Here is a 13,908-nt window from a genome sequence, read left to right as displayed (position 1 = left end):
TTTTTTAAGCAAATAGGTAAAAACAAAACACACACAATGCAATTCTTTATGAACATTTAGTTATTTTCTCTTTTACATCAGCATCATAATTAACAACTCGTTGAGGCTCCATTGCATGACACTCTCTGCAAGCCAACATCACCGCCTTCAAAACCCTCTTCCACCACTTCATTAACTTACTTCCTCTTCTCTCCTCCGCCTTCTTCTTCTTCTTCCCCCTCACCGTCTTTTTCTTCCTTCCACCAACCTTAATCCCTCCTCCGTTACTTTTCACCGACCCTTCTCTTTTAAACACCGGAGTTATATGCTGCCACCGCCTCGTATACGACCCGTAAAGCTGCGCCGTCACTATCTCCGTCGCCTTCTTTCTCTTGCACTGCGTGGGGATATATGAAAGCCTATTCGTCGTCGTAGTATATACTCTTTTACCATTGTTCGATGGTGGCTTCTTTAAATCCAATATTGAGGATGACATGTTTCTCATGCCGCAAGTCCCTGACTTTACGCTCCTAGTCTTCTCAGACCGAGAACCAAAACAAGTTACGTTAGTTTCTTCTTTGAAGACACTGCAAGTGCTTGTTCTTGGAGTAAAAGATGTCGGGCTACTGCTAACACTACTCCGGCTGCTCGTGCTGTCGCTCCGGAATGTGTTTTCGCTGGTCGTACGTGACGCCGAACGGGTCATCGGAAAAGTGTGTGGTAATAGACGGCCGTTGAGAAAAAGGTGATCGGCGGGAGAATGTTCTGAATAGGAAGGGGAAGAAGGAGTCAAAGATCCAAACTCGAAGTCGGAGGATGACATCTCCGGCGATGTATCCGGGCTTTTTTCGCCGGAGTTTGGGGTAGTTCTCTGGTCGTCCTCCATATGCAAAACGGTGTACTTGTGTGTAAGTGAATGTGTTTATTAGTTTTAACTTGTGTTTATATAAGGAGTTTGAAGCGGGGCACGTGGCGACATGGGTACGGCAGTCAGAGACTTGCCAGCTCAGTGTTTGACTTCTTGTGGGGACAATCAAAGAATGAGATCCAAGTGATGTAGTGTTCGTGTCATGATATTGTCTAAACTCTTTAAAGTGTTTTGGATCCCTAAACGATCCCACATGTTCCTCTCTTTTAGATTTTTAGTCACGAGGCATTATCTATCTCTTCTTGTTTCGTATAACTTTGTTTATTGTTTATATAAGTAAATAGAAATATTTATTTATTTTGATAAATGATAATCTATTAAAGTGATGGTGTTTGATGATTTTTTTTTAGAATTGTAAAGGTCAAAGACACATACTCTCTTTGAACTCTGAAGGTTCTCACACGGTCTGCGAAACTATTAGTTATCAGCAGAAAGCAGCAATGACTTTATGCAAAAGCTTATATAAAAGTATACAAAGACAACCAAAAGAAGAAGAGAAAACAAATCTCTATTCGTAATCTAACTGGTATCATATGCAAATGGAATCTTTAGTTCATATATTAATTAAGATTTAGATTTTTTTTGTGGTCTGGACTCTAGACTGAGACATGTTCTACTTATTAGTTTAGTGTTGTTTAGTATTTTGGAATAATCTATCTGTGTATTTTTATTTAATATATTTCAATTCAACCTCTTTAATCTATTAACATTTTCTGCAAAACTTATTACTCCCTCCGTATCATTTTAAGTGATGTTTTAAGAGAAATTTTTTGTTTCATTTTAAGTGATGTTTTCAAGTTTCCATGTAAAAAGTAAATGCAATTTTATGTTTTTGACTATTTATATTCTGCAGTATGATTTTTTATTGGTTGATTTATATGTATTTATTGTTGTTTTTAGACAAACGAGAAAGATTGAATAAAAATTTGTAATTTCTTAATTAGTGTGCAAAAACCTTAAAAACCACTTATTTTGATACAGAGGGAGTAGTGTTTATGGATGATGATAGTATTGTAATAATAATAATAATAATAATAATAATACTAATAATAATAATAATAACAACAATAATTATGTGTTAAAAATAATTATATTTGTTTTATTTAGTAAAAAGATATAGAAATCAATTGAATAACTCATATAATCGTTTTTTAACACTAAAGGAACTACAAGTTTGTTACCCTAAGCCGGCGAGTAACCATTACTCCCGGAGACTATAGCTGGCAAGAACTAAATACCATCTTCCAGAGACAAAGAGGAAACACAAACAAACGACTCAAGAGATAAAATGCAAGAATCTAGAATAAACCACAAGACACCCTGGAAGTCTTGGTTGATACCGACCCAGAATTTTGACCCATTTCAACATAAACTAAACACACACTATAACTACATTTATTTGTATTCATAACTGTAATTTTTGTGCCAGCCAATAACTAATTTGCTTGCCCAAGATAAATGATACTTATTATTCAGGGAAACATACACATTCCGTATAAAGAAAAATAAAGTGCAATAAACTCAAGCAAAATTCAAGACAAAGATCTCATTATGTGGCTTTTGTCTCTCTTTGGCGTCTTCTTTTAGGACACATTGTTGGCCCATTCTATAGGGGATTAGCTACGGACCACATATTATATGATTAACAAAACCATGCTTAATTAATAATCATTTACTTGTCTTTATTTTTGGACTCTTCGACGTTGCTTAACGTTTAATGAACCCCCAGGCTTATTAATGATTCTGTAACTGGGAAAAAATAACTTTGTGTGGTTAACGCCTGTCCTGTCCAAGATGCTCAAAAGAGTTGTGTAATAACCGTAGCTAAAAGAAGAAAAAAATGAAGAAATTTTTAATTGGTTTAATATGATATTTATTTTATTATGAATGAGTTAAGCCCAACATCGTTTTGGTCCAACAGCAATTAGGAGTCCAGAAGGTTTGCTTGTATCATAATCTACTCTCAAAGATTTAACTGACAATGGTCGTTGGTTTATTCAAATCTTGTAATATACTTGTAGTCTTTAATATTGTCAAGCCAAGAAAAACCTAAGATGGATATCTCATTCGTGGCTCTGAAACTTCAGTAACCGTGGTGGTGGCTTTCGATTATTCTCCTGTGCTTTTGGATAAGTCACACTCCTTACTCGAATCTGTATTGAAAACCTTTTACCAAAATTAGCATAACACATCATACATCTTCGAAAACATACATGACACAGTAGACTTATTTCGACTCAAGGTTAAGCTAAAGTCTTAGCATTTGGAGATAGGTAACACCACAACGATACATAGATAGAAGAGTGGTATTTATTAGTTATTTATCTATACCAGGAGGAGTCAATACCATGACTCAGCTGTTTCTTTTTTGACATTGATGGATACCACAATTTCAGATTCTAAGAGAATTTTATAATGACAGAAGAGAGAGAGCAGACAGCTTCTCTATCTAATCTGTGGTCGCTTGAATGATGTGTTTGACATAGGAAGTGTCATCTCTACCCTTGATCTTTCTTGATTCTGGATCATCTGAGCTGTTATTCCTCTTCGACCACCTGACCCTTCTCCAATACTTTCACCGGAGCTCTTCCTCCGCCTCTCGTTGTGTCCAGCTAAGCGCTTCCGGCAACTTCTTTTAGCTTCATCAAACTCTAGGAGCTCATGGAACCTGTTTCAAACATATATGGCTATATAATAAAATCAATGTTTCTAAAAATTGGTCGTCTAGGCAGCAAATCGGTCATAACCAAACCAATTTTTTTAATCCGATTTAAACTATCCTAAAAAGGTAAAATGGTTAAGGTTAGTCTATAGCGGTTAAATAAATAAAAACAAAAGGTAAAATTGTATATCTAGTTTTTTTTTATAATTCATCAAAATAAAATTATCATTAAATCCAAAATTTGATAAATATCTATATAATAAATAAATAATCCATTAACGTTTAGATTTGGTCTAAATTACGACTAATTAGCCACTAATCCTCTACACAAAAGCTTAGTTATGAAAACTAAATAAAATTATGCAATAAACTTATTGAAGGGTAAGGTTTGTGTTTGTCAGGTACCTGCTGCATTGTTGACAGAACCGTTGTTTAACGCCTGTGAGATAGACAGAAGATGCCTTTGCATGAACTTCACACACTTTGTGCCTCCGGTGATACTGTTTAGCTTCTTTCAGATCAGCTGTGCATCTATCTACTTGGCAAAGCCGTGATGAGCCACGATCATTGCTGCCGCTAGATCCTTTAAACCTATCGGTCACACCTTTCCTCTTCTCTTCCTCCTCTCCATCTGTATCATTCTCCAATTCTTCTTCCACAAGGTAAGACACACTAGCCTTCTTTTTCAGATACCCTTGTCCTTGTGTTTTCTTACCATCCATTTTTGGAGAGAAGCTCTTGTAAGTTTAGCAAAGTTGAGGAATTGGACTTGGTGATATTATTGACGAGGTTGAACCATTTTAAAGTGGTGAAGTAAAGTGGGGATATGTACCATTGTCTTCTTGTGCGCTTCTATTGTGGAATAAGTGCATGATCACGTTGATGTGCTAGGTCAGGGAAAAATAATTAGTGGAGAAGAAAGAAAACGACATATGTAGATTGGGTATAGAAACTTTTAAGATGTTCTTGACATTTTCATTTGTTTGTTTGTTTTAGACAATATAAGTGTGAGATTTCCATTTGTTTGTTTATTTTTGATTCAAAATGAAGATCCATGTTATTTTGAAGATATAACTGATTGCCTTATCGATAGTGTCTTTACTGGACTGACACTGTAATGCAATAGTACACAAGGTCCATAGTTTTCACAAGAATTTAACAATATCTTTTGTTCTTTATGAACCAAACAAAAGTTATTTTAATAATTGATGTGACACTTGAATTATTTTGCTTGCTGCAACCTCGATCGCGTTTTGGATTTGGGATGTTAGATGTCCTAAGCATGCATGGATATTATCTGTGTGTTTGGACCATGACAAAACGACACGAATAGAGTAGATGCTTATATACGATCGAACCCATTAGGTATTGAAAGATTCTTTGTAGAAGTGGGGAATTAGGGAATTGCAGGTTGAAGGATGGAGATAAAACAATGATATTGCTTTATTGATGCAAAAAAAAATATCTGGAACCAATACTCTAAGACAGAGATTTGTTTTGAGTTCTAAGGTTATTTTTGTAGCCTTTTTCACTGTAAAATGTAATAATGTCTCTCACGTTAGCATCCTATGTCTTTGCTTCCTAAGAGAAGTCATCAGATTTCTTTACATCATAAACTCTGAATAGAGTCACGTAAAACATATGATGGTTACTATAAATCTTTGAGTTGAACTGCTAGAGAAGTACCAGCAGCAAACAGATGAAGTCTTTCACTGGTTTACTCAAACTCTGTCATCTTCCTTAGTCTTTTTTCGGTACAAGTGTTCTCTTGTATTTTAGTGTCTGAATGATAATTTTACTGAAACTGGAATACTAGAATTAGTGGTTAGTGAAAGAGACAGTACACAAAGGTTATCACATGCCACATTGTACTCTTCCTGACGCAACTTAGCTTCTTTTTTTATCTTTTTTTTTTTTTGTCAACAACTTTACAGATTTATATTGACCCTGTGAGTCACACCGGGAGACTTGATCCATGTGAACTACAAAAGACGTTTCCTTCCTAGCGCTTCGTGCTAAGCTATCCGCCTTTTTGTTCCGCGTTCTTGGTACATAGATAATCTCTGCTCGGAAAAAACTCTCTTTCAGGCTCTTTATATCTTCCAAATAACTTGCAAACGCTGACCATTCTTCTGGTTCTGAAACCATCTTCACCAATTGAGAACAATCAATTGCAAAAGTAACCTGAAATTGTCATAAGTTTCTCATACATTCCATTGCCCATAGTAGCGCTTCCATCTCTGTACGAAGAGGAGAGAGGATAACCCATACATTCCTTGCCCCATCAAGCCCTCAAATTCTTCTAAAGTATTGTACCATCCTTGACCTAAAAAAATATCGTCCTCTTTCCAGGAAGCATCAGTGAAATACCATCTTCCGGGAATTGACGGAAGAGTACTAGCCTCTACCTGTGAAATCTTCTTTTGTTCGTTCAAAATATGTGTCTCAACCCAGAGTGTAGATTCCGTTTCTGCCAATTTAAGGATATCCCTAGGATCCATGTCCAGGTTACTAAAGACTTTATTATTTCTTCCTTTCCAAATGTACCATAGTATCTATGCAAACTGATGGTCCTCCATCTGTGGAACAACTCTCTAGAAGAGATGATCCATGTTCACAAAGAGAGAGCTTATTGGGAAGATAGTTGGATTTGTTGAAATCTTTGAGAGAGCCCACACCTGAAGTGCAGGAGGATATTCAAAAAACACATGGTTGATCGATTCCTCATCAGCTCCACATCTTGCACAACTAGTATCTCCTTGTATCCCTCGCGCTTGCAAATTCTTCTTAACTGCTATACACCATATCACCAATTGCCATAGAAAATGTTTAATTTTCGATGGACACCGTATTTTCCAACAAAATGCCTTCAAAACATCAACTGTGGGCCCAAACAATAATTGTGGTTTTTCCTTATCTGGGTATATCCTTTCAACCTGATATCCAGATTTAACCGTATATTTTCAATTGTTTGTGAAATGCTATCCTTCCTTATCTGCCATCATAGTTCTACTCAGTGGTATACTTTCTATCATTTTCACTTCCTGTGGGTCCACCAAAGCCCGAAACGCCTGCGAATTCCATCTTCGCCAATGAGGATCAATAAGAGAATCCACTGTCAGGTCTGAGTAAAGATTTTGTTGATTTTTATTAGCTGGTCTCGGGCGAGTGGTTAGGAGCCAAGGATCATTCCATACAAATATAGAGGATCATGTTCCCACCCTTTTGATTAGTCATTTGTTTACCAAAGATCTAACAGATACGATACTCCGCCAGCCATACGAAGGAGAATACTTACCAGAGATCATTCCATACAGCTTCTTTTTTTATCAAAAGCTGCATTTCTTGTTTTTACATAACTAAATAAACTTGCGTCTATGAGTGAGGACGGTTTTCTGGTTTTGTTTGGCTGGTTAGAAATGGAATTTATTTAGTTTGTTTTTCAGACCAGAATTATATTCGAAAGATTAGTTATACAAATTTAAAGATATTTTTCTTATTTATTTTAAAACAAATCATTACAAATAAACATTTTAGCATAATCCAATTAATAATAAAATAATTTTCTAAATATAAATAATATAAGACGTAAATAAATAAATTTACTTTAAAAATTATATATATCATCTAATTTAAAACAACCTCTTAAAAACATACGATAATAAATACAGAGAAAAGACAAATAAATAGCAATAAGTAAATAGTTCAAAAAGGAATAACAATACTCCTTCCATTTCAAAAAGTTAAATTTTCTAAAAAAAAAATTGTTTCAAAAGATGTATTTTTTATACTTCCAATGTAATTTTTGTCAATTAATAATAAAAAATTATGAATTTCAAGAACATTAATTGCATTTTTTGAAGTTTTACTGGTTTAGAAATACGAGAAATATAAAACTATAAAAAACTATGCATTAATAACTAAGTTTTATTATATTTTATTAATAAGCGTGAAAACCCTAAAACATGTATTATTCTGAAACGGAGGGAGTATGTTTTTTTTGGGAAATTGATACTTTTTAAATCAAGGTAAATGAAAGTAACTCACTTGAAAGAAAAAAGAAGAAGAAAGTAACTTACTTGAAATCTTTATGAGTAACATGTTGACATTTAGGTTTTGGACTATCTTAAAGAATAATTAATGTGACCTCCTAAAATAAGATTTTGTTAAATTCACGAACAGAATAATATATGATATCCTTTTTTTTCTCGATCTCAGTCGTATCGTATATAAGAGAGACTCCATGCATGGTATATATTAATTTGTTGGCATTCAAGAAAACTTTAAAAATGGTTCGATCCTTTATTCAGATTCTGCATTACTGCCTTCGTTCCTCCGCGTCGCTCCTTTTACGTTAGCAAACAAAACGGACGTAACTATCCATAAGGACCGTAACCCACACTCCAAAACACATAAGATGCCTTTGTTTTGTTTTTAAGAATCCAAACTATATATGTTTTGTCTAGATCAATGATCTATTATTTCGTAAATTATATTGTGACACGTATCAAGATCTGTTTGGATTTAACAAGAAAACAGATATGTATATATATATAGTTCAAATTCGTTACAAGAAAATAATTGTCAAACATAGAGCATCTTTCTATATATATTTTTATTTTTGAGACATAGCATCTGATATGTTTAGGGTTTAGATATAGTTTGCTGATGTCGTGCTACAAAACAAAAATGGTATTGTGAAATATAAATAAATCAAGCTGTGTTGGTTCAAGTGGTAAACGAGTTCCACTCGAACTTCTGTCTATATGTTTTAATTGGAATAACGCGTATCCGAATGTAAGATTTTATAGAATTAGTCTTAAGTAGATCTCCACAATTATCAATATATATATGAATAATCTAGGATATTCCCGACGTATGAAAAAACTTAGACTAATTAATTTTCAAAGTGAGGTAAAGTCTACATATAGATTTTCTCTGGATATTTAAATATGCTGATGTATTCATATCCCCATGATCACATGATAAAGTGTAGCAGAATAATTTTAGACCTAAGTTGTTTTATAATCTATAACTTGCTTATCTCTGAACCACCGTCGTGTGGTTAAATATATAATATAATTTAGAATCTTTAGTATTGGCCTTATTTGTAAGACCATCTCCAACCCACCCCTATTTCTATCTTTATATTTTCCCCTAAAATAGAGAAATTCTATTATAGAAGTGAAAATGCTCCAATGTATACCTCTATAATAGAATTCCTCTATTTATAGGAGAAAATATAGAGATATGATATTTCTACCTCTAAATATAGAAGCAAAAAGTAACTTTCCTCTATATTTTTCTCTAAAATAGAGGAACTCTATTATATAGGCATACATTGGAGCATTTTCAGCTCTATAATAGAGATCTCTATTTTAGAGGAAAATATAAAGGTGTAATTGGAGATGCTCTAACGAATTAAACCGAAACCTCACATATTCGATCTGATTTATTCTAATACACATGGAAGACATTTTTTAATTATCTATGTAAGCCAATAAACAAAATTATATTCTATTATTCCTAAGATCATTGTTACCATGCAAAATGTTGGTGGTTTAATGGTGTTGTAAATGTTGTTGTTTTTTTGTTCAAAATTTCTTTAAATATAAATGGTCAGATTATGAGCTTACAAACTTTCAGTGGTTGACATAATACAATACTAATCTTCAACAATACTAAAGCATCTATTTTTCAAAAAAAAAAAAAATTACTAGAGCATCTTTTTCTGTATGCTTGTGAAAAAAAAGTTTTGTAGATTACTAGTACCAACAGTTTTTGAATCGATTCGTGTTGCTGAGTGCAAAAAGGAAAGCGATGTGTTATATTACTTTCGATCACACGAGGAACAAGATTTGTCTCTTCGTTTATAGGAATTTCAACTAAAACCAATTCTTTCTTCAAAGATTCTCTGTTTCATTTCATCTATATGCGATCCAGCTAGCTCACAGTTTTGCTATCAATTTCCCCTTCTCATTTCTTACGTCATAAACACTTGCTTTAAACTTTTAAAACCGAAAAAGGAATAAGCACTTGATTCTTGTATTTTTTTGTTTATCTACTATCAGTTGGTTCCTTAATTTTTATTAGTTACATCTGCAGCCTTATAGTTTCGTTATTTACAGATATCCACAATAAAATTATAAATTACATGTAAAGCCCTATATTGTATTTTATATCACTGAAGCTTCTTATTAGTTTTCAATAAACTTTTCATATATCCCACAAGAAGAATATTACTGTTACATAAAAAAAAAAGTAGCGTAAAAGAAAAGAGTTTGAAATTTATTAGTTGAGTTAATGGGCCTCGCTGAACCTACTATAAAACTGTTGGGCCTATATTTTCATCTGCAGGGAGAACCGTCCGATTGCAATTTTTTGAGAACGAAGTTAGATCATGTGCACTTTTACCGCGAATCGTGGAGAAAGCATGACCGTTCGATTTGTCATATACCCGTTACGGTTTAAAGATCTGTTGATTCAGAGGAAATATATATTTCCACACTTCGTCGCCTTTCTTTTTAACGGTTTTCTCCCAAAATTTCTTCGACGATTCTTAAAATTGTTGATTGCTTATATACGTGAACCTTATATTATGGCAAATATTTTTGTATTGAGTCTATTGATTATTCTATTTTCACCGTTCAAGTAAGAAAGTCTCTCACTTTATCTGTCTCTGTTTTTGGTTTTCCTCTTTTTTTTTTTTTTACAGTGTACTTGCGTGAAGAAAGCCACTGTTGACAGATTCCATTAACTTTGAACAGAGTCATTTGAAACAGTTGAAGTAAGTTTCCATCTCCCTAGCTACTACTATCACCTCAAATCATTTTCAGAACCCAAGATATTAGGTAGACACTCTTGTGCTCTACCGATTCTTACATTTTGTTGTTTTGAGTTATATCAAACCCCAAAAAGATCACAGGCATGCACTAGTCTAATAGTGTTCTGCTAGATTCTTATTTGGGGGACATTGTCGTCCCCTCGGTTGGTAGTGCATGTCTTTGGGGATGGAACTTTAGTACCCACGGCTTATTACAAAAATGACCAACGGCTTAAAAATATAAGGCAAAGACTGTAAATTTGTTGGATAGATTAAACGACCAATAGTTTACAATAAAGTCTTTTCTTAAGGTTACAGATATGTTGGGTGGATAAAACAACCAACAATGAACAACATGTCTCTAGACAAAGGCTATGAGATTGTTGGAATGAAAAAAGCGATCAAGGGCTTAAAAACAGGTCTTTCAGACAATGATACCCACGGCTTAGAAAAATTCATAAGACAATGACTGAATTGGTCTTATTTGGAGACATTGTCCCGTCAGTTGGTAGTGCATGCGATGTTTGGGGATGGATAGTACCCACGGCTTATTACGAAAACGACCAACGGCTTAAAAATAAAGACTGTAAATTTGTTGGGTGGACTAAACGACCAACGATTTACAATAAAGTCTTTAAGCAAACACCCTGACTGTTTTGAATGGATAAAACGACCAACAAATGAACAAAATGTCTTTAGACAAAAAGGTTATGAGATTGTTGGAAGGATAAAACGATCAACAATAAATGTACCCACGGCTTTACAAAAATGACCAACGGCTTAATAATAGTCTTAAGGCAAAGACTGTAAACTTGTTGGATGGATTAAACGACCAACGGCTTAATAATAGTCTTAAGGCAAAGACCGTAAATTTGTTGGATGGATTAAACGACCATTTGCAATAAAGTCTTTTAAGCAAACACTAACGATCAACAAATGAACAAAATTGTCTTTAGACAAAAGGCTATGAGAATGGTGGAAGGAAAAAGCGATCAAGGTCTTAAAAAAAGAGATCAATGATTGTACCCACGGCTTAAAAAGGTCATAAGACAATGACTGAATTGGTTCTGAACCTGTTGGATGGAAAATGACCACTGTCTTTGGATAACAATGGTACCCACAGCTTTATGAAGGGTCTTTTGAGAAAGACTGTTAATCTAAAACGGTTTCATTACCCACGGCTTATATCACTGGATAAAATTGCTACCCACAGCTTATGAAAAGTCTTTAGACAGAGACTGAACAGCTTATGAAAAGTCTTTAGACAAACAGTTACCTTACGGCTTTATGAAGAGTTTCAACACAATGTTGGTACATACGGCTTGAGAAATGTCTTTAGACAAAGACTCTGAATCTAAATAGGATTCATTGCTTTACCATGGCTCAATGAAACAAATGATTGTTTGGGGATGGAATGACATACTTTAGTACCCACGGCTTGCATAAATGACCAACGGCGTAAAGGGTTTCAAACAAAGACAATGATTTGGACAAACAAAAGCTACGGATCTGTTTGATTGATAATGGATTCGTTACCTCACTACCCACGGCTTAAAACGACCACAACTTGAAAAGTCTTATTGAAAAGACTATGATTTTAAAAAGGCTCCTTGCTCTTTACTCTACTAAGTACCCACGGCTTTAAGAGACAAAGACTGAGTCTAGAGTATACTACTAATACCCACAGCTTTATAATGTGTCTTAAGACAAAGACTGGATCTGGACAATACACCCACAGTTAATCAAACAATGTTTGGTGACGGAAAGTAAGACATATTTTAGTACCCGGCTTTACAAAAACGACCCACGGCTTACAAAAAGATGTTTTAAGACAAATACTGAATTTGTTGGATGTATAAAAATGACCAACAACTTGCAAATGTCTTTATACAAAGACAAAGAATAAGGATTTGTTGGATGTATAAAAAGACCAACGCCTTACAATATGTTGGATGGATAAAACGACCAACATATCACAAAATGTCTTTAGACAAAGGCTATAATGATCCTTATAATGAGAAAGAGATGAAGCGCTTAGGAAGATTCATTGGACAATATTGCTACCCACGGCTTATGCTACTGGATAACATTGCCATCCACAGCTTGTGAAAAGTGTTTAGACAGAGACTGTACAATATTGTCTTTAGACAAGTCTTAACCAAGTCGATTTTTAGTTTGTTGGATGGTAAAAACGACCAACAGCACCAAGAACCAAAAATTGAGTCGGTGTTTGGCGTGTTGGATGGTAAAAACGACCAATGGCAAACCAAATCCTAAGACATAAACTACGAACAAAAATTGAGTCGGTTCTTGACTTGTTGGATGATAAAAATGACCAACAGGTCTTGAGTCAGAGACTATGAACCGAAAATTGATTCCTCACTTCACCACTTTACCACTTACATCGTAAAAATTCACAAGGTAAGTATGAGTCATTTTGCGTGAACTAAAGTCTAAGTAATTGTGATTTCCTCAGGTTTTATGTGCTTCATAAGGACTCAGAGAAGATATCAAGTGTAGCTGATTGTTTGACAGGTATGTGCTTTTCAAACTTGTTTGTTATTTAGTTAATACAATTTTATGAAAATCACATGAAGTGACACATACATGAAGTGAAGGCTATATTTTCGTTTGTGTAGGTATGTGCTTTATAAGGATTTTCAGGTATATTCTTTTCTTTACTTTCTCTCTCTTAAATTGGTATTATTACATCTATTATAATTTACAAACTACGTTAAGTGATATATGTAAAGGTAATGAAATTATAAAGGAAGATCTTAGCTCCGTTTATAACTAAAAATGTTTTATTAAGCTGTCTTGACAACATTTCTCTCATTTATCTAGCATCCTTAGAGGCTCTAGAAACTGATTGCTTCCATATCTGTTGATGAACAAGTAGATTCTTTTAACTAGTGGAACAGTATATTGTGCGTTTACAGGGTTTGGTAATCTATATTATCTTTAGTTTGGTGCTTGTATGTATTATAATGTCTCTTATTTTGTGATGGAGTCTTGTAGATCAACATAGGTGAGAGACTCTAGCATGTTGTTGTAGTAGGCTTTCTTAGTTGGGTGTCTTTTTTTGCACAAACTTGAGATGTCAAACTTGCCAATGCAGGTACCCTAGAACAGAGGAATGCATGAAAAAGAGACGTATTTGACTGACCGGCAGGAGGAAGAGTGAGCATCACTCACTACGTGTACATACAAATAAGACATGTAAGGGACCAAATTGCTCTGCCAGAGGTTAGAAAAAGCCACCAAATTGTAAAAAATTGCTTGATAAAAACTTTATGAGTACAAAGGCTAAATATGGTCATAGAAGTGTATTATATTTTGCAAACAGTGATTTCTTGCATTTTAACAGAAATCTTTATCTTTTGGTCGTTGCCTAAGTAATAATTGACGCTCACATGTATTCGTTGAAGTTCTGCAAGTTTTAATAAAAAATACAATTATAGTTGTACTATTCTCTATTATACATCTTTCGATGACCTCATTCATAAAGCTGAATCA

The 13,908-nt window shown here is 34.2% G+C and overlaps 2 protein-coding genes across 2 annotated transcripts; both read right to left on the bottom strand.

Moving 5' to 3' along the window:
* Positions 1 to 884, bottom strand: LOC106299438 (probable membrane-associated kinase regulator 1). The gene has a single exon (XM_013735535.1). The coding sequence runs from the start codon at positions 863 to 865 to the stop codon at positions 47 to 49; it is 819 nt and encodes a 272-aa protein (XP_013590989.1). The 5' UTR covers positions 866 to 884; the 3' UTR covers positions 1 to 46.
* A 2,179-nt stretch (positions 885 to 3,063) lies between these two features.
* LOC106298914 (squamosa promoter-binding-like protein 4) lies at positions 3,064 to 4,573 on the bottom strand. The gene is made up of 2 exons (XM_013735044.1): positions 3,975 to 4,573; positions 3,064 to 3,575 (listed from the first exon to the last, which is right to left on the bottom strand). The coding sequence occupies exons 1-2, from the start codon at positions 4,289 to 4,291 to the stop codon at positions 3,353 to 3,355; spliced, it is 540 nt and encodes a 179-aa protein (XP_013590498.1). The 5' UTR covers positions 4,292 to 4,573; the 3' UTR covers positions 3,064 to 3,352.
* Between the last annotated feature and the right edge of the window lie 9,335 nt (positions 4,574 to 13,908).

This window comes from Brassica oleracea, chromosome C6, assembly GCF_000695525.1.
Source record: "Brassica oleracea var. oleracea cultivar TO1000 chromosome C6, BOL, whole genome shotgun sequence".
Lineage (NCBI taxonomy): Eukaryota > Viridiplantae > Streptophyta > Magnoliopsida > Brassicales > Brassicaceae > Brassica > Brassica oleracea.
Note: the sequence above shows the minus strand (reverse complement) of the source record. Positions and strands in the feature narration are given on the sequence as shown.